The sequence below is a fragment of the Equus przewalskii genome, chromosome 30 (genome assembly GCF_037783145.1).
Source record: "Equus przewalskii isolate Varuska chromosome 30, EquPr2, whole genome shotgun sequence".
In the NCBI taxonomy this organism is placed as follows: Eukaryota; Metazoa; Chordata; class Mammalia; order Perissodactyla; family Equidae; genus Equus; species Equus przewalskii.
This window is the reverse complement of record NC_091860.1, coordinates 26,827,892-26,847,256: the sequence shown is the minus strand read 5'-3', so window position 1 is coordinate 26,847,256 and position 19,365 is coordinate 26,827,892. Positions and strand designations below refer to the sequence as shown.

At 40.2% G+C, this 19,365-nt stretch overlaps 1 protein-coding gene and 1 long non-coding RNA gene across 5 annotated transcripts in view; one reads left to right on the top strand and one right to left on the bottom strand.

The window, feature by feature from the left end:
- LOC139080559 (uncharacterized) overlaps positions 1-14,586 on the top strand; it is a 40,418-nt gene extending 25,832 nt beyond the window's left edge. The window contains exons 3-4 of the long non-coding RNA XR_011535156.1: positions 8,084-8,170; positions 13,718-14,586. This is a non-coding gene — a long non-coding RNA (uncharacterized lncRNA). The remainder of the gene's footprint in view (positions 1-8,083; positions 8,171-13,717) is intronic.
- The window catches only part of IL15RA (interleukin 15 receptor subunit alpha), a 40,020-nt gene extending 23,054 nt beyond the window's left edge, over positions 1-16,966 (bottom strand). For all 4 annotated transcript variants that reach the window (XM_070601889.1, XM_070601891.1, XM_070601890.1 and 1 more), the window contains exon 1: positions 16,733-16,966. In XM_070601889.1, coding sequence (XP_070457990.1) covers positions 16,733-16,820 — 88 coding nt within the window. In that variant the 5' untranslated portion in view covers positions 16,821-16,966. The remainder of the gene's footprint in view (positions 1-16,732) is intronic.
- Between the last annotated feature and the right edge of the window lie 2,399 nt (positions 16,967-19,365).

Here is a 19,365-nt window from a genome sequence, read left to right as displayed (position 1 = left end):
TAGCCAATGCCGTGGGTTATTCTGAAACCTTGGAAGGGAGAGAGAGTCGAAGAACCCCTACCTCAACCCAAACACCAGACACAGTTACGTGCAAGACCGTCCATTTCTTTGGAATGGCAAAGACACTTTGCTCACAACTGTGTCTGTCTTTTTTGTGACTAGCTTATTTCACTTAGCATAATGTCCTCAGCATAATCCATATTGTAGCATATTAAAAAACCTCCTTCCTTTTTAAGGCTGAGTACTATTCTATTGTATGTCTGCACCACATTTTGATTCTCCATCATTCATCTGCTGATGGACACATGGATTACTAACATGTTTTAGCTATTGTGAATAATGCTGCTGTGAACATGGCTGTACAAGTATCTCTTCGAGACCCTACTTTCAGATCTTTTGGGTGTATACCCAGAAGTGGAATTGCTGGATCACGTGGTAATTCTATTTTTAATTTCCGAGGCACTGCCATACTGTTTTCCACAGTGGCTGTACCATTTTTCATTCCCATTAACAGTACACAAAGGTTCCAATTCTCTACATTCTTTTGTTTTGTTGATAGTTGTTATCCTAATGGGTGTGAGGTGTATCTCACTGAAGTTTTGACTTGCATTTCCCTAATGATTAATGATATTGAGAATGTTTCCGTGGGCTTTTGGCCATTTTTATATCTTTGGAGAAATATCTATTCAAGTTCTTTGCCCATTTTTGAATTGGGTTGTAAGTTTTTTTGTTGTTGAGTTTTAGGAGTCCTCTATATGTTTTAGATTTTAATCCCTTATCAAATATATGATTTGCAAATGTTTCCCCCCCTTCTATGGGTTGGTTTTTACTCTGTTGATATAGTCTTTTGATGCAGAAGATTTTTTAATTTTACAAAGTCCAATTTGTCTACTTTTTCTTTTGTTACTTGTGCCTTTGGTGTCATATGCAAGAAATTACTGCCAGATCCAATGTCATGAAGTTTTTGTCCTATGTTTTCTAAGAGTTGTATTGTTTTAAGTCTTACATTTATATCTTTGATCTATTTTGAGTGAATTTTTGTGTATGGTGTTAGGTAAGGTTCCAATGTCATTCTTTTGCATGTGGATGTCAGGTTTTCCCAGCACCATTTGTTGAAAAGACTGTCCTTTTCCAGCTGAATGGTCTTGGCACTCTTGCCCAAAATCATTTGGCCATATATGTGATGGTTTATTTCTGGGCACTCTATTCTATTCCTTGGTCTATATGTCTGTCTTTATGACAACACCACACTGTTTTGATGACTGTAGAACTGCAGTTAGTTTTGAAATCAGGAACTGTGAGTCTTTCAGTTTTGCTTTCTTTTTCAAGATTGTTTTGGCTATTCAGGGTCCCTTGAGATTCCGTATGAATTTTAGGATGGGTTTTTCTATTTCCAAAAAAAACAGCATTTGGATTTTGACAGGGATTGCATTGAATCTGTAGATCATTTTGGCTAGTATCAATATTTTAACCATTTTAAGTCTTCCAATCCATGAACATGGGCTGTTTTTCCATTGATCTATGTCTTCAATTTCTTTCAGCAATATTTTGTAGTTTTCAATGTACAAGTCTTTCTCCTCGTTGGTTGAGTTTATTTCTAAGTATTTTGTTCTTTTTGATGCTATGGAAAATAGAATTGTTTTTGTAATTTCCTTTTCAGATTGTTCATTGTTAGGGTATAGAAATACAACTGATTTTTCCAGGTTGACTTTGTATCCTGCTACTGTGCTGAATTCACTTATTAGTTCTGACAGTTTTTTGTGGAATCTTTACAATTTTCTACATATAAGATCATACCTTCTGCAAACAGATAATTTTACTTCTTCGCTTCCAATTTGGATGCCTTTTGTTTCTTTTCCTTGCCTAATTGCTCTGGATAGAACTTCCAGCACTATGTTGAATAGAAGTGGTCAAAGCAAGCATCCTTGCCTTATTCTTGATCTTAGAGGAAAAGCTTTCAGTCTTTTACCATTGAATATAATGTTCTCTGTGGGTTTTCATATATGGCTTTTATTATGTTGCCATAGTTTCCTTCTATTCCTAGTATTTTTGGCTTTTTTTTTTAATCATGCTAGAGTGTTGAATTTTGTCAAGTGCTTTTTATGCATCAATTGAAATGAAGGTGTGTTTTTTTCCTTCATTCTGTTAATGTGGTGTGTCACATTGATCCATTTTCATATATTGAACCATCTTGCATTCCAGGAATAAATGTCACTTGGTCATGGTGTATAAGCCTTTTAACACACAGCTGTATTCAGTTTGCTAGTTTTTTGTTAAGGATTTTTGCATCAATGTTCATAAGGGATATTAGTCTGTAGTTTTCTTTTCTTATAGAGTATTTGTCTGGCTTTGGTATCAGGGTAATGCTGGCTTCATAGAATGATTTAGGAAGTGTTCCTTCCTCTTCAATTTTTCGTACCTTCTTGGTAGGTTTTGTGTTTCCAGGAATTTGGCTATTTTATCTAGGTTATTCAGTTTGTTGGTGTACAATTGTTCATAGCATTCTCTTATAATCCTTTTTATTCTATAGAATTGGTAGCAATAACCCCACTTTCATTTCTAACTTTAGTAATTTGAGTCTTTTTTCTTTTTTTCTTAGTCCATCTAGCTAAAAGTTCATCAATTTTGTTGATCTTTTCAAAGAACGAACTTTTGGTTTCATTGATTTTCTCTAGTGTTTTTCTAGTCTCTATTTCATTTATCTCTGTTCTAATCACTATTATTTCCTTCCTTCTGCTAGCTTTGGGTTTAGTTTGTTCTTCTGCTAGTTCCTTGAGGTATAAAGTTAGGTTGTTGATATGAGATCTTTCTTGTTTTTTAGTGTAAGTATTTATAACTATAAACATCCCTCTTAGGACCACTTTTACTGTATCCCATAAGTTTTGGTATGTTGTGTTTTTGTTTTTATTCATCTCTAACTGTTTTCTAATTTCTCTTGTGATTTTTTTCTTTGATCTATTGGTTGTTTAAAAGTGTGTAGTTGGGGCCAGCCCAGTGGTGCAGCGGTTAAGTTCGCATGTTCCACTTCGGCGGCCCCCGGTTCGCTGGTTTGGATCCTGGGTGCGGACATGGCAGCACTTGGCAAGCCATGCTGTGGTAGGCATCCCACATATAAAGCAGAGGAAGATGGGCACGGATGTTAGCCAGTCTTCCTCAGCAAAAAGGAGGATTAGCAGCAGATGTTAGCTCAGGGCTAATCTTCCTCAAAAATAAATAAATAAATAAATAAATAAATAAATAAATAAATAAATAAATAAAAATTTTAAAAAGTGTGTTGTTTAATTTCCCCAATTTTGTGAATTTTCCAGTTTTCCTTCTGTAAATGATTTCTAAGTTCATCCTATTGTGGCCAGAGAAGATACTTTGTATGATAGCTATCTTTTTAAAATCTATTGAGACTTAATTTGTAGCCTATCATATGGTCTAACCTGGAAAATAGCCCATACAAATCGAGATAAATGTGTATGCTGCTGTTGTCGGGTAGAGTCTTCTGCATATGTCTGTTAATCTAGATGATCTATTGTGTTGCTTGTCTTCTGTTTCCTCACTTATCTTCTGTCTGGTTGTTCTATCCATTCTTGTGAGTAGGATATTGAAGTCTTCAAATATCATTGTGGAACTGTCTATTTCTCCCTTCATTTCTGTCAGTTTTTGCTTCATATATTTTGATGGTCTGTCACCAGTTGCATAAATGTTTATAATTGTTATATCTTCTTGCTATCTTGAACCTTTTATTAACATATAACCTCCTTCTTTGTCTCTGTAACCTTTTTTGATTGAACATCTATTTTGTCTGATATTAGTATAGGCATCCCTGCTCTCTTTTAGTTACCCTTGGCATGGAATATTTTTTCTTATCCTTTTCCCTTTCAATCTATTTGTGTCTTTGGACCTTAAGTTAGTCTCTTGTAAACAGCATATAGTCAGATCATGTGTTTTTATCCATTCTGCCAATCTCTGTCTTTTCATTGGAGAGTTTAACCTATTTACATTTGAAGTAATTACTGATAAGGAGGAAATTGCTTCTGTCACTTTGCTATTTGTATTCTATATGCCTTATAGCTTTTTTGTCCCTCACTTTTTGCATTACTGTCCTTTTCTGTTTAGTTGATTTTATGCCATGAAATGTCTCAATTTCTTTCTCATTTCTTTTGTGTATATTCTATAGCTCTTTTCTTTGTGGTTACCATGGGGATTACACTTAACATTCCAAAGTTATAACACTCTATTTGAATTTATACCAGCTTAACTTCAATAACATTAAAAAACTCTGTTACTTCACAGCTCTCTCACTGTTATTGATGTCAAAAAATTATGTCCTTATATATTGTGTGCCTCGACACATAAACTAATAATTCTTTTAAATGCAATAGTCTCTTAAATTATGTAGAAAACAAGATTTGGAGTTACAAACCCAAAGTTACAATAGTACTACCTTTTGTACTAATAATTTTTTTCTTGAAATGTATTAGTCTCTTAAATCATGTAGCAAACAAAAAAGTGCAGTTACAAACCATTGCTAAGCTAATACTAGCTTTTGTAATTGCCCGTGTATTTACCTTTATGAGATCTTTATTTGTCCATACAGCTTCAAGTGATGGTCTTGTGTCCTATTTCACCTTGCAGGACTTCCTTGAGCATTTATTGCAGGTCAGGTCCAGTGGTAATGAACTCCTTCAGCTTTTGTTTATCTGGGAATGTTAATGTCTCCCTGACTCTTGAAGGACAATTTTGCTAGATATAGGATTCTTGTTTGGCAGGTTTGGCTTTTTTGGCACTGTGAATATATTGGTCCACTGCCTTCTGGCCTCCAAAGTTTCTGATGCGAAATCTGCTGATAATCTTATTGGGGTTCCCTTGTATATGATGATGTGTTTCCATCTTGCTGCTTTCGAGAGTCTCTCTTTGTCTTTGTCTTTTGAAAGTTTGATTATAGTGTGTCTTGGTTTGGTCTCTTTTGAGTTCAGAGTTCGTTGAGCTTCCTGGGTGTTTATATTCCTATCTTTCAGCAAATTTGGCAAGTTTTCAGCCATTATTTCTTCAAATGTTCTCTCTGTTCCTTTCTCTCTTACTTCTTCTGAGATTCACCCAATGTGTATGTTGGTCTGCTTGATGGTGTCCCATAGGTCTCTTAGGCTCTGTTCACTTTTCTTCCATGTTTTTTTCTTTGTATTTCTTAGACTTGATAATTTCTGTGGTTCTATCATCAAGTTTGCTAACTCTTTCTTCTGCCTGTTCAAATCTGCCTTTGAATCTCTCTAGTGAATTTGTTATTTCAGTTTTTGGACTTTTCAGCTGTAGAATTTCCTTTTGGTTTCTTTTTAGGTTTTCTGTCTCTTTAGTGGTAGTTCCATTTTGTCCATACAAAATTTTCTTGGACCTTCTCCACATCTTCCTTTTGTTCTTTGAGCATCTTTAAGACAGTTGTTTTAAAGTCTTTGTCTAGTATATCTGCTATCAGGTCTTTTTCAGGGACAACTTCTGTTGATTTACTCTCTTCTTTTGAATGGGTTATACTTTTCTGTTTCTTTCTATGACTTGTGATTTTTTTTTGTTGAAAACTAGACAACTGAATCTAATAATGTGGTAAATCTGGAAACCAGGTTCACCCCATATCTCAGGGTTTACTGTTTCTTATAATTTTCTTTTTATTGTTGCAGGATGTCTCTGTGCCAAGGGTCAGCCTGAAGTGTAAACTTAAGGTCTTCTCGGGTCTTTTCTGAATTTTTCCCTGGGCTTGCATGGTCACTTTCTTGTTTTCCCAGTATATGCAATTATTTTCGAAAGTCCTGGTCTTTAGTGTCTGGCTCCTAAAGGAAGAAAAAGAAGAGGGGGGACAAACAGGGTGCCAACCCTTTAAATCCCCTGGAAGTCACTTCATCTGGTCTGGGAGGGGCTTGCAACAATAGGGAGAGGTGCAACAACAATGGCTGCCTACCTTTTGGTCAGCCCCCTCCTTTTTTTTATCAGAAGCACCAATCAGTGACCACAACACAGACTCCTGATATTTGTAAGACAGGGTCCTTTTTGCCCACCCTGGCTCCTGCAAGTTGTGTGCAAGCTGCTCCAGAAACACCTGCACAATCACCTGTCACATGCCTAAGGGTGGGGTGTGGGTAGCTGCTCCTGTGCTAAGAGCTGAAATTAACAGCAATTTACTGTCCAAGTCTTTCTCTGGAAGTTGCAAGCCTTCACTAGAGTCCAGAGTTCCAAAATAGTTATATCAGACAGATTCTGCCAGTGCAGTTATTGTCTAGGAGGAGAAGTAGATTCTTGATGCTTCCTACTCTGCCATCTTCCCAGAATCCTCTCTATTTTACCCTAGTGTTTTGAACGAATGTTTCCCTGGATATATAATTCTAAGCAGATGGCTCTTCTCCTCAGCACTTTGAAGCTTTCTGGCTTTTATTGTTGCTGTTGCTACCGAAAAGCCCACTATGTGTCTAATTATTGTTTTCTCAGTAATTGTCTTTTCTCTCTGGATACTTAAGATTTTCTCTTCATATTTGATGTTCTGCAGATTCATTACAATGGGTCTTGGGATGGGTTTCTTTTTGTTTATCTTGCTTAGCGGTGTTTCCCAAATTTGAACATTCATGTCTTTGAAGGCTGTCAGCATTTCTGGAAAGTACTCAGCCATCATCTCCTTGACTATTATCTCTTCTTCACTGTTCTTATTACCTTCTTCTGGAACTCTGATCATAGGATTCTTACACTATCTGTATTAGTCATTTTGGGCTGCTGTAACAAAATGCCATAGACTAGGTGACAACAAGCATTTATTTCTCACAGTTCTGGAGGTTGGAAGTCCAAGATTAGGATGCCATCATGGTTGGTAATGATGAGAGCCCTCTTCCTGATTTACAGACTGCTACCTTCTTGCTATAGCCTTACATGTGAGAGAGAGAGCACGCGCTCTGGTCTCTTCCTCTTCTTATAAGGGCACTAATCCCATCATGGCTCCACTCTCATGACCTCAACTAAACCAAATTACCTCCCAAAGGCCCACCTCCAAATACCAAAAACAGTCAGTCAATAGCTCTATCCTTCATATCTTTTAAACTCTCCTATTCTCCGTTTGTTTCTCTGTGCTAAACTCCGAGTAACTTCTTCAGACCTATCTTCTAGTTCACTAACTTCTCTTTAGCTGGCTATAATTTGATGTTTCACTTCTCTATTAAGTTTTTGAATAAATATTTGAATATTAATTATTTGCAGTTGATTCTACGTTTATCTCTGACACGTATTTACCAGAGTAGGTCAATAATCAGTTAGTCACAGAATTTTTATTTGAGGCAGGATAGTTGCCTCAAAGTACCCTCCTCCTCACCCTCCTCCTTTTCTGTACATTCCTAAAACACTTTTTATTGTGAAAATCACACACACAAAAGTACATAAAATGTTTTAACATATTAATGATAGTTATTTGAACTTCCAGTCTGATAGTTCCAATTTCTGGGTTTTCTCTGAATCTTGTTTTGTTTATTACTTTGTCTCTTGCTAGTGGGATTTGTGTTTTTGTTATTGTTGTTGCTTTGTTGTGTGTCTTGTAATTTTTTAGTGAATGCTGAACCATACGTGTAGAACTGAGGTAAACAGTATGTATGCTTGAAAATGGGAACACTTCTTCTGCTAGACTGATAACGTGGGGGATTGAGTCAATCTCGTCAGTTGTTGAGTTGAGTTTGAATTTTGTTGTTGCTATGGTTACCTTCAGATAACAATGACTTAGAATTCCTCTCCTATAATATCCTGTGTTGGCGGGGGCGGTGGCTGGAGTGTCAGGATTTTTCTCAGTGTTCCTGCCCCACCCTCATCTTTTTTCCTTCTCTGTGTATCTAGAACGCAAGGGGGTATCTCTCCACACTCTTACCCACCCCACCCCACCCTTAGCAGCTGACTGCTCTGCTTCTTACTTGGGTGCTTGCTTGCCTGGAGGTGGTGGGGTGAGGAAATTTTCTGTCATCCTAGTCCAGCCTCAGTCTTAGGCAGGCCCTGTGTGCCTGGCTCTCAGGGTTGGACCTTTCAGTTATATTGCACTTTCCTTTCATGGCAGCTAACCTCTCCCATTTGTTTATAACAGGTTTTGTGCAGGACAAAGCTTCCTTCCCCTCTTCCAGCAGCAGTGGACCTCCAGTGGTATTGGTATAAGATCCTGAGCCAGGACCAAGTATGTGTGGGTTTATTTCTGGACTGGCTCTTCTGTCCCATTGATATATTTGTCTGTTTGTTAATCTTGACAGCAATACCATGCTGTCTTAATGCTATTAAGTATTGAAGTCAGGTAGTGTAAATCCTCCAACTTTGTTAATCATTTTCAAAGTTAAATTTGGTCCTTTACTGAATTTTAGAATCAGTATATCAATTTCTACCAAAAGAAAAAAGCTTGCTGGAAGTTTGATTGGAATTGCATTAAATCTATAGATCAGGTTGGGGAATAATTGAAATCTTAATAATACTGAATCTTCTCAATATCCACAAACACAGTATCTCTCTCAATTTATTTAAGTCTTCAGTAATTTATCTCAGAAATATTTTATAGTTTCCAGTGTACCAGTTTTGTACATCTTGTTTCAGATGTATTCCTAATTATTTCATATTTTTATGCCAGTGCAAATGGTGTTATTTTTATTCCAATTTCTAGTTGTTTGTTGCTAGTATTTTGTATATTAATATTTGTATATTGTGTATTCTGCAACCTTGTTAAACTCACTTATTCTAACAGCATTTTTGTAGATCCCATAGGATCTCCCATGGAGATAACCATGTCATGGATTGAGTATATTTCCTGATTCTACTGCATTTCCCTTGTTGGCTCATAACTATGACTCTTTATTGTATTATTTTAGTGGCTGCTTTAGGGTTTATAGTATATATCTTTACCTCATCACAGTCTACCTTCAAGTAACATTATAGTACTTCACATATATAGTATAAGAACCTTCAACAATATACTTCCATTTCTCTCCTCCCAGCCTTTGTGCTATTGTCATACATTTTGCTTCTACATATATTTTACACTCACAACACATTGTTATTATTTTTGCTTTAAACAGTAGATTACATATTTTATTGGCTGTGGATTTTAATAGATGTTTGCTCTATATTCATCATTTCTGGGTGTTTTGAAGCAGATAAATTTTTCAGAATATCTACTCTATCATTTTTCTGAAAAAGGAAGTCTACTAGTGGTCTTTCCATTGTGAACAGTCCTCACACAAAGATAAATCCATGAGTAATCGATACATGAAGGTCCAAGTATATCAATAGACTGCAGCTAACCCAATCAGCCACATGATGCCCAGTTACTTACTTTAAAAGCTAGACTCTCCTCTTCAATAAATGGCATTGGGAAAACTGGACAGCCACATGCAAAAGAATGAAAGTAGTCCATTCCCTTACACCATGCACAAAAATCAACTCAAAATTGATTAAAGACTTGAATGTAAGACCCGAAACCATGAAACTTCTAGACGAAATCATAGGCAGTACGCTCTCTGACATCGGTCTAAGCAGCATATTTTCAAGTCCCATGTCTGACCAGGCAAGGGAAACAAAAGAAAAAGTGAACAAATGGGACTACATCAAACTAAAAAGCTTCTTCACAGCAAAGGAAACCATCAACAAAATGAAAAGACAACCTAACAATTGGGAGAACATATTTGCAAACCATATATCAGGTAAGGGGTTAATATCCCAAATATACAGAGAACTAATACAGCTCAACAACAAAAAAACCAACAATCCAATTAGAAAATGGACAACAGATCTGAACAGAGATTTCTCCAAAGAAGATATATGGATGGCCAACAGGCATATGAAAAGATGCTCAACATCATTAGCTATCAGGGAAATGCAAATCAAAACTACAATGAGGTATCACCTCACTCCGGTCAGAATGGCTATCATTAACAAGACAGGAAACAACAAATGTTGTAGAGGATGTGGAGAGAAGGGAACCCTTGTCACTGCTGGTGGGAGTGCAAACTGGTGCAACCACTATGGAAAGCAGTATGGAGTATCCTCGGAAAATTAAGGATAGATCTACCATATGATCCAGTTATCCCACTGCTAGGTATTTATCCAAAGAAGTTGAAAACACAAAGGCATAAAGATACTTGCACCCCTATGCTCATCGCAGCATTATACATGATAGCCAAGACGTGGAAGCAACCTAGGTGCCCATCAAGGGGCGAATGGATAAAGAAGATGCGGTATTTATACACAATGGACTACTACTCAGCCATAAGAAATGATGAAATCCCGCCATTTGTGACAACATGGATGGACCTTGAGGGTATTATGCTGAGTGAAATAAGTCAGAGGGAGAAAGTCCAATTCCATATGCTCTCACTCATAAGTAGAAGATAAAAACAACGACAAACAAACACATAGCATTGGAGATTGGATTGGTGGTTACCACAGGGGAAGGGGAAAGGGGGGAGGGCAAAAGGGGTGATTAGGCTCACAGGTGAGGGGATGGACTATAATTAGTTTTCGGGTGGTGAACATGATGTAATCTACACAGAATTCGAAATATATTATGATGTACATCCGAAAATAAATAAATAAATAAATAAAAGCTAGACTTTCTCATAAGTACACTGGAGGTAATACATTTGATTGTATCAATAACCTTTCATGTCCACAGGCCTTAATCACATCTTTTGATACTTCAATTATAATCACTCTACATATTCTCTCATAACATTGTTCCCTAGATATTCAATGCAACCAAGTCTCACATGGTTTACAATCTTCTAAACTCCTTGAAGGTGGCGAACATATTTCATAGTTGGTACTCTCAAAATGCTAAGCCCCGAAGGTGATAGGTGTTTTCTGAAGTTAGTGGCTTGTGAATATATAGACTCGAATGGAGGAAGTAATGGAAATAGGAGTAAACTTAAGGTTCTGGGATTTTCAAAACTCTGAAGTAGCCAAAGAACATGTGAAACAAGTCCTAACAATCATTTAAACGAAGTCACCAAAATAGTGCGTAGGACCACACCCCTTTTTTACTTCCCAGAACTTGTGAATCAGACTTCTTTATCTATCAAGTCAGTTTACACAGTCTAATATGTGTAAGTACCCCTGGCCTAGTCTCATATCCAGAGTTCAGAAGTTATCAGGTTAGCTTGCCCCTCCTGTTCTTTAAGGAGAGTCAGACTCCATTCCAATATTTTCTTTCTCTTACTCTACCATTTAAATGCCTACAACATGCTAAGTGGGTAGGATACAAAGAAGTCTAAGACGTGATTTCTGCCCTCAAGAAGCACACTGTGAAGCTGATGTAGCAAAAGCATAAAGGCCTCCATGTTCACGGTAGTCCATTTTCCTTCATTATTTTTCCAGCTGAAATGGCAGCTGAGCCAACACATTTTCTTTTGGCACTCACTGTAAGTACAACCTGTAGCCAGGTCACTGCCCTTAACTCATTGTATTCTTTCTCTCTCAGGCTCATTAACTGAGTTGCCCACCACACCTTTGGTGTGGTAGGTGAATTCATCATAGTTCACGTTCTTAAATAATGACTTCTGAAGGTCTGGAATTGTTGAGTAGCTGTAGGTCAAAGGGCAAAAGGGGAAGAATGAAATACATTCTGCACTTGTAGGACTCAAGAGGAAATCGGCCCCCTCTTCTCTCCCTTACCGACACTGCCTTGGTTCAGGATTTCCTCACCACTTACTGGAACTATTGCAAAAGCCTCTGGCTTAGCTTCCCGCCTCCAGACCCTCTTGTCTACAGTTCATTCTTCACACTCTTTACAAGAGTAACCCTTCCACCATGCAGCATCAATAACGTCCTCCTGCCCAAAGACCGTCAATGGCTCCCCACCCACAAAAAAAAATCAAGTCTTTCCAAGTAGAAAACCTTCAAATAAAATCAGCCATGTGTAATAAGTAAGAGGCATATGACTCCAAGAGTAGATACTAGGTGATTTTATACATTAATTCTCTTGGTTATATACTATTTGGTAAAATCAATTTGGCAAAAGTAATTTGGCCCAAAGCAAGCTATTGAAGTGATGATTTGATTGAAAAAGGATATCCCCAGAAATATTCCCGCCATTTTTTTGTTTTTAGACTTTGAGAGGTTTCCCCTTGCCCTTTTTGTTCTATATGACTAATTTTCATCCAATTATTCCTACCCTGTGCTGTCCAGAACATCAAACATTTTGAAACCACCTAAATATCCAACCATTGGGAGGTAACTGAAGCCTACACGTAGCTGTAGCAATAAGGAATGGTTTAAACAAATTGTCAAGGATTATAAAATGTATGTATAGTTTGCACAAACATTATATGCAGTGACATTGTAAAGCAAATTTGCAAAATGTATAGTCATAAAAATATCACCAAACAAGATCAGCAACAATTAATTAAAGATGAATTAGAAAAAATCCAAAATTCTAGATCTTTGTGTTATGTCTTTTGTAGTATTATTTATTTATTTTTCTTATTACAAAAGCGAGTCAAGTTATGAGAGAAAACTAAGAAAAGACAGACAGCTACATGCACATGACCATAACAGCTTGCTACTCAATGACAACTACTTCTAGATCTTCTAGTAAAAACTGAATCATATGATACATACTATTTGAAAGCAACTCCATTTTATTTATGCATCTTCCACTGTTGAACATTTAAGTTGATTTCAACAAATCTCATATTTTGTATATTTAAGTTTTTATCACTTTTGTTTTTTTGCTGTCAGTAGCAGCACAAAGCAATAGTAACTAGATAAAATTGATCTGACATAAAATATAAAAGGTTTGGGCAAAACTCCCCAGAATTCTGAAAAAATGGTTTAAAAAAATGTTTAAAGTCACATAAATTGTAAAACCACCCCCAAGTGAAATGAGACCCTGGACAACCAAACCCAAACTGGTGAGCAGGAATATTCATCTTCAAACAAATCATCGTCTTCTCCAGCTGCTTTTGGCAAATCACCTGCAGCCTTTCAGGTCGTGAGGATCTTTAGGAGGTAAATGACCTCCTGCCCAAGATGATGGATTTCCCCTTCAAATCAGGCCTTTTGAATAAGAACAGATGACAACAACTTGCTGTGTCTATTAACACTGTAAACTAGCAGGACCAGATCTGAGACTATATTATTTACTTGGCTGGTGATAAGGAATGGGCTACTCTCTATAATTTCTAACCAGGATCATACTACCCAAATAGTAAATTTAATAATTTGGACCCACTTCCCTTCCAAGCTTACTTAAAAGCATCATGTACCCTCTATTCTGTTAGCTCTTTGTCCATCTTTACTCCAATATCACACCGTCTTGATTACTGTAAATTGATAACATGTCTCAAAATCAGAAATGCTGTTCCTCCAACTCAGTTCTTTTTCAAAGTTGTTTTGGCTATACTAGGTGTTTTTGCATTTCCACATAAATTTTGGAATCAATTTGTCAAGTTTGACAAGAAAGCCTGTTGGGATTTTGCTCTGGGGAGAACTGACACCTTAATGATATGGATTTGTCCAATCCATGAACATGGTATATCTCCATTTGTTTAGATCTTCTTTAATTTCTCTCAACAATGGTCTGGTTTTCAGTGTGTACATCTTTTATCAGAGTTATTCCTAAATATTTCATACTTTTGATGCTATTACAAATGATATTGTTTTTTTAAATTCAATTTCCAGTTGCTCATTGCTAATGTATAGAAATATAATTGATATTTATATATTGATGTTTTGTCTACAGCAACTAACACATATATGGACATCGGATATTCAAAATAAGTGTAAGAGCAATTCAGCAGAGATAATCTTTTCAACAAATGGTGCTGGAACAATTGGATATCCTCATGCAAAAGAGCCCAAAACCAGACCAATACAAAACCTTCAATCCATACTTCACATTATTTAAAAAATTAACTCAAAATGAATCATAGACATAAATGTAAAACCTAAAGCTATAAAACTTCTAGAAGAAAATATAAAAGAAAACCTTTATGACCTTGAGTTAGGTAAAGATTTCTTAGATATGACACTGAAAACATAAGACATAAAAGAACAAGTCAATAAGTTGAACTTCATCAAAATTAATTTTTTTTGCTCTTCATCAAAATGCACTGTTAGGAGAATGAAAAGACAAGCCACAGACTCTGAGAAAATATTTGCAAATCATGTACCTGATAAAGGATTTGTATCCAGAATATATAAAGAACTCTCAAAACTCAATAATAATTCAACAACTCAATTTTTAAAAAGGGCAAAATGTTTAACCAGACATTTTACCAAAGAAGATATATTGATGGCAAATAAGCACATGAAAAGATGCTCAACATCATTAGTTATTGGCAAATGCAAATTAAAACTATGAGAGACCACTACACACCTATTAGAATGGCTACAATGAAAAAGACTAGCCAACCACACACACACACATAATTTGGTAACTATGTGAGATGACGAATGTGTTAACTAACCCTATTTTAGTAATCATTTTACAATATGTACATATATCAAATTATCATGTTATACACCTTAAAGTTACACAATGTTATAAACCAATTATATCTCAATAAAGCTGGGGGAAAAAACATTTAAAAAGGTAAAAGAAAAAAAAAACCAGACTGATCATACCAAGTACTGACAAGCGTGTGGAAGAACTGGACCCTGCTGGTGGGAATGCAAAACAGTACAAGTACTTTGGAAAGTGGTTTGGCAGTTTCTTAACAAATTAAACATACACATGTCATATGATCCAGCCATTCCACTCCTAGCCATTTTTTTCTACCCAAGAGGAATGAAATCCTGTGTCCACACAAAATCCTGTGTGTGAACGTTCACAGCAGCTTTGTATGTAATAGCCCAAACCAGAAACAGTGCAAACGTCCATTAACAAGTGAATGGATAAACAAAGTGCAATAGCCATGCAATGGAACACTGTTCAGCAACAAAGAGGAATAACCATAGGTACAAGTTACAACACGGATGGAGAATTCTCAGAGTAACTGCTATGAGTGAAAGAAGCCAGACAAGAAAGAGTACATACTGTACCACTCCACTTATATAAATTCTAGAAAATGCAACAAATCAGTAGTGACAGAAAGTGGATTGTGGTTGCCTGGGGGACAGGGCTGGGTGGGAGGTAAGGATTATGCAGGATGTGAACAAACTTTTGATAAGGATGATTATGTTTACTCTGTTGATTGTGGTGATGGTTTCATGAGTGTATACATTTACCTCTAAACTTATCAAATCGTGCGCCGTTTAAATGTATGCAGTTTATTATCTATCAATTATACCTCAGTAAAGCTATTTAAGAAAAACTAAGGGACATCAGGAGCTACGAAATGACAGCAATACCTTTCTGAGGTCAAAGAGCGAGGCTGTAGTTGAGGACCTTAGAGATCTTGCTGGAGTGCTCCTCTCTGCACTGTGAAGGGACGGCTCATCCTTGCTGGGCTCTGACAGCTGCATTTCACTTTCATATTGTGCAATAGGGTTGTCCCAGGCTACCAGCTATCTTCGGCATCTCTCTAGGGGTCACATGGGACACTGGCTAGCCAGCTGGGAGAAACTGACCAGGTCACCAATATAACTCAGATCCTCAGATGTAGGGAAAAATCTCCTGAAAATAAAACTTCGCGAAACTTCGCAGGACTATGGAGTTCACCCCAAACCAGCCAGCAGCAACCGTGGTTGGACGGCTTGGATCAAGTACTGGGTGGACTGGCCTGACTGGATGTAAATTATTGGAAGTCTTGCCTCAAACACCCACACACACAAAGAGATCATGGAGTGAGTACCTCTCCCGGGGAGTCCGTGGGTGGCCTTCAGTGAGGCCCCGACCCCAAAATTATACGGAAGTTTTGTAAGTATGTGCATTCATGCATTTTTCTGGGGAGAGGATTTGTAGCTCTCCTCCGACCCTCAAAGAGCTCCCTGACTGTAAAAAGATTAAGAAGTGCCAACATGAATAAAGCCAGAACCCTCGGTCCTTTCTGCTCCCTCCTCTCCAGCTTCCAGGATCAAAACCTACGAGTCCTTCATTCGCTTCTTCCCACTGAGATCACATCTACCGACCTATGTTCTTCTCAAATACAGCAAGCCATCACCAACTTCATTTCTTCCTCCCTTTGCCTGGGAGCGCGTACTCCAGGCAGCACCCCACCCCGTCCCCTGCGCAGTCCTCTCACGGTTTCCTGCTACTTACGAATTTGGAGTTGTTTCCCAGGTCCCCAGGTGTGCAACCTGCCCAACACGTTTCCTCTCTCCGGGTACGCAGTCCCTACCCCGTCCTACCACCACCCACCCATATAATTTGCTTTTGCCTAGGGTTAGAGACAGGGTTGTTTTCCTTGAGACACGGGAACAGCTTTCCTCGTGGCGCTCAGAGAACCACGCTCACGTATTACTCCAAACTGCTGTAAAACTCCAACCCGGAGCCCCAGTCGCAAAGCCCGGCAATCCCCTTTACCTCGGAAACTGGGAAGACGTGGAATTAAATGCCTGGCCCCTTGGCTCCCTCCCCTGGGTGGCCAGGCAAGCCGGGCTGGGTAGGGGCGCAGGCACGGGCGCTCTGCCGTTCCCCACCGCTGTCTCCACGTGTCCCTGACGCGAGGGTGCAGCGCTCCCTCCGCGATCCCCGGCGGGCACACACCCCCTTCCTCGCGGACCGACTCACCGCTGCGGTAGGGCGCTCGCTGCCGACCCCCTAGGGCTCCCCGGCCCCCTCCCGCCGCCCCCAGGGGCGCGCGCCTCTCCCTACCCGGAGTCACCGGCGGCCGGAGCAGCAGCAGCAGCAGCAGCGCGGGGAGGGCGCTGACCCGGCAGCCCCGGAGCCGCCGCCGGGCCATGGCCGGACGCTCCCGCCGGCCACCTCCCGGGCTCGCAGCGGCCGGGCCACCCCGCCGCCCGCGCCCGCGGATGCGCGAGGGTCCCGCAGGAGGCGGCCGGCGTTGCTCCCCGCACTGGCCGCCCCGCGAGTCGCATTCGCTTTCGCTTTTGCTTTAGCCCCTGGAGGGCTGGGGAGAGGTGAAGAGCTGTGACAGATCCGTGACTCAGCATCCCCACCCCCTCTAGGAAAAGCCCCGGCACCGCCGTGACCCCCGCCCCGCAGACCCGGTCCCCGAGCGCCGCCGGCAGCGAGGAGCGCAGACCCGGGACCGTCACCTGCGGAAGCCCGGGCCCCGCTCCCCCCGCCCCGTCCCCTTCTCTCCTCGCCCTCTGGACCCTAGAAGTCCGTTGGGTCTCTGGTCCCCTGCAGAGGGAGTGCGCAAAGCCGGGGGAAGCAAACTTTCCCGTAGACGCTGCTGGGGGGCTTTCGCACCTGGCTTCTCCGCTCGCTGGGTCTCCTCCCTTCGCTTGCCTCCGCCTGTGGCTCCGGCTTCAACTTTCCGACGTTCCCTGCGCTCCTGGACCACGAGCTGGTGGGTGAGCGGCCCTGCGTGCGGCCGGAAAGTCTCATCACGGTGGGTGACAGCGCAGTTGTCGCCGCAGGGCGACTGGCCAGGTCACCTGCCCTGTGCGCCCAGGCCCGGCAGCGGGAGCAGCCCAGGCCACCTGCTCACTCCTGCTCTGGCTCCCGGCGCCGCCACTTTGTCTTACTCCTGCGGCTGCTTGCTTCCCCAAGAAAATTTCAAATATTTGAAATGGGGATGAGAGGGAGACGGAAGGAGGATCTCAAAGTTACTCATCTCTTAGTTCATTTCGTTATTTTGTTTCGTTAGACGAGTTCTCCTAGTCTGCCATCCTCCTCTTTTGCAGGCGTTTTGGTTTACCTTTTTTTTTTTTTTTTTTGCTGAGGAGGATTCACCCTGAGCTAACATCTATATTAATCTTTCTCTATTTTGTATGTGGGTCCCTGCCCCAACATGGCCACTGAGGTGTGGTGTAGGTCCAGACCGGAATTGAACCCTGAAGCAGAAGTAGGGCACATTGAACGTCACCACTAGGTCTCCGGGAGCCCCTGGGTGTTTTGTTTTTTTCTCCCTTGGGAATCTCAAGTTAAGTCTAACATTACTGAGTCAATATACAAGTGTATAACAAGAAAGCTCCAGATGCACATTCTGAATTCCCAGTTCTGGGAGTGAAATTTAGGCAAAATTAGACATCTCTGGGCTTCAATCTGTCCCCCAGGGTAACATCTTGAATAAGTATAGTGCAATATTGCAACCAGGAAATTGACGTTGATGCAATCCATAGCCCTTCTTCCAGTTTTACCAGTTTTCCACGCATCCATTCATTTGCACGTGTGGATTCTGTTCTGTGCAGTTTTGTCGCCTGTGTAGATGTCTGTGATCCCTACCACCATCAAGACACAGAACCGTTTCCATCACCAGGATCCGTCCTACTATTATCTTATAGGCACAGCCACCTTCCTCTCTCTCCACCCCCGCCCCCCGCCAAGTCCCTAAGACAACCACTGTTTTTTTTCTCCATCTCTGTAATTTCATCTTTGAAGCATTTTGTATCAGTGGAATCATACAGTATGTAACCTTTAAAGGTCGACTTTTTTCACTCAGTGTAATCCTCTTGAGATCCATTCAAGTCACTGCTGGTATCAGCGGTTGTCCCTTTCTATGAGTAGTATTGATGGTTTCTTTTTTTTTTTTTTTTAAAGATTTTATTTTTTCCTTTTTCTCCCCAAAGCCCCCCCGGTACATAGTTGTGTATTCTTCGTTGTGGGTTCTTCTAGTTGTGGCATGTGGGATGCTGCCTCAGCGTGGTCTGATGAGCAGTGCCATGTCCGCGCCCAGGATTCGAACTAACGAAACACTGGGCCACCTGCAGCAGAGCGCGCGAACTTAACCACTCGGCCACGGGGCCAGCCCCGATGGTTTCTTTTTTTAAAGTATGAATCTCTGCCACCCACCCTCAAGTCACCGTGTACTGTTTTACGTGTATTTGTTTTCTAGTGCTGCCATAACAAAGTACCAAAAACCAGGTGGTTTAAAACAAGAGGAATCGATTCTCTCACGGTTCTAAAATCCGAACTCTTGGGAGTCTGAGATCAAGGTGTTGGAAGGACCATGCTCTCTCAGAAGGCTCTAGGAGAGGGTCCTTTCTTGCCTCTTCTAGCTTCGGGCGTTTGCTGGCCATCTTTGGTGTTCCTGGGCTTGTCGATGCATCAGTCCAGTCACATGGCCGTCTACTCCTTGTGTCTCTTCATGTTGTCTTCCCTCTACGCGTGTCCCTGTGCCCAAATTTCTCCTCTTTGTAAGGACGCCATTCATGTTGGACTAGAACCCACCCTAATGACCTCATTTTAACTTGACCTCTGTAAAGAACCTATTTCCAAGAAGATCACATTCTGACCTACAGAGAGTCAGGGCATGCTTCCACCCATAACAATATGGTATCTTTATTTCTGAGAACAAAGTCCAAGCTCCATTTTCTCAG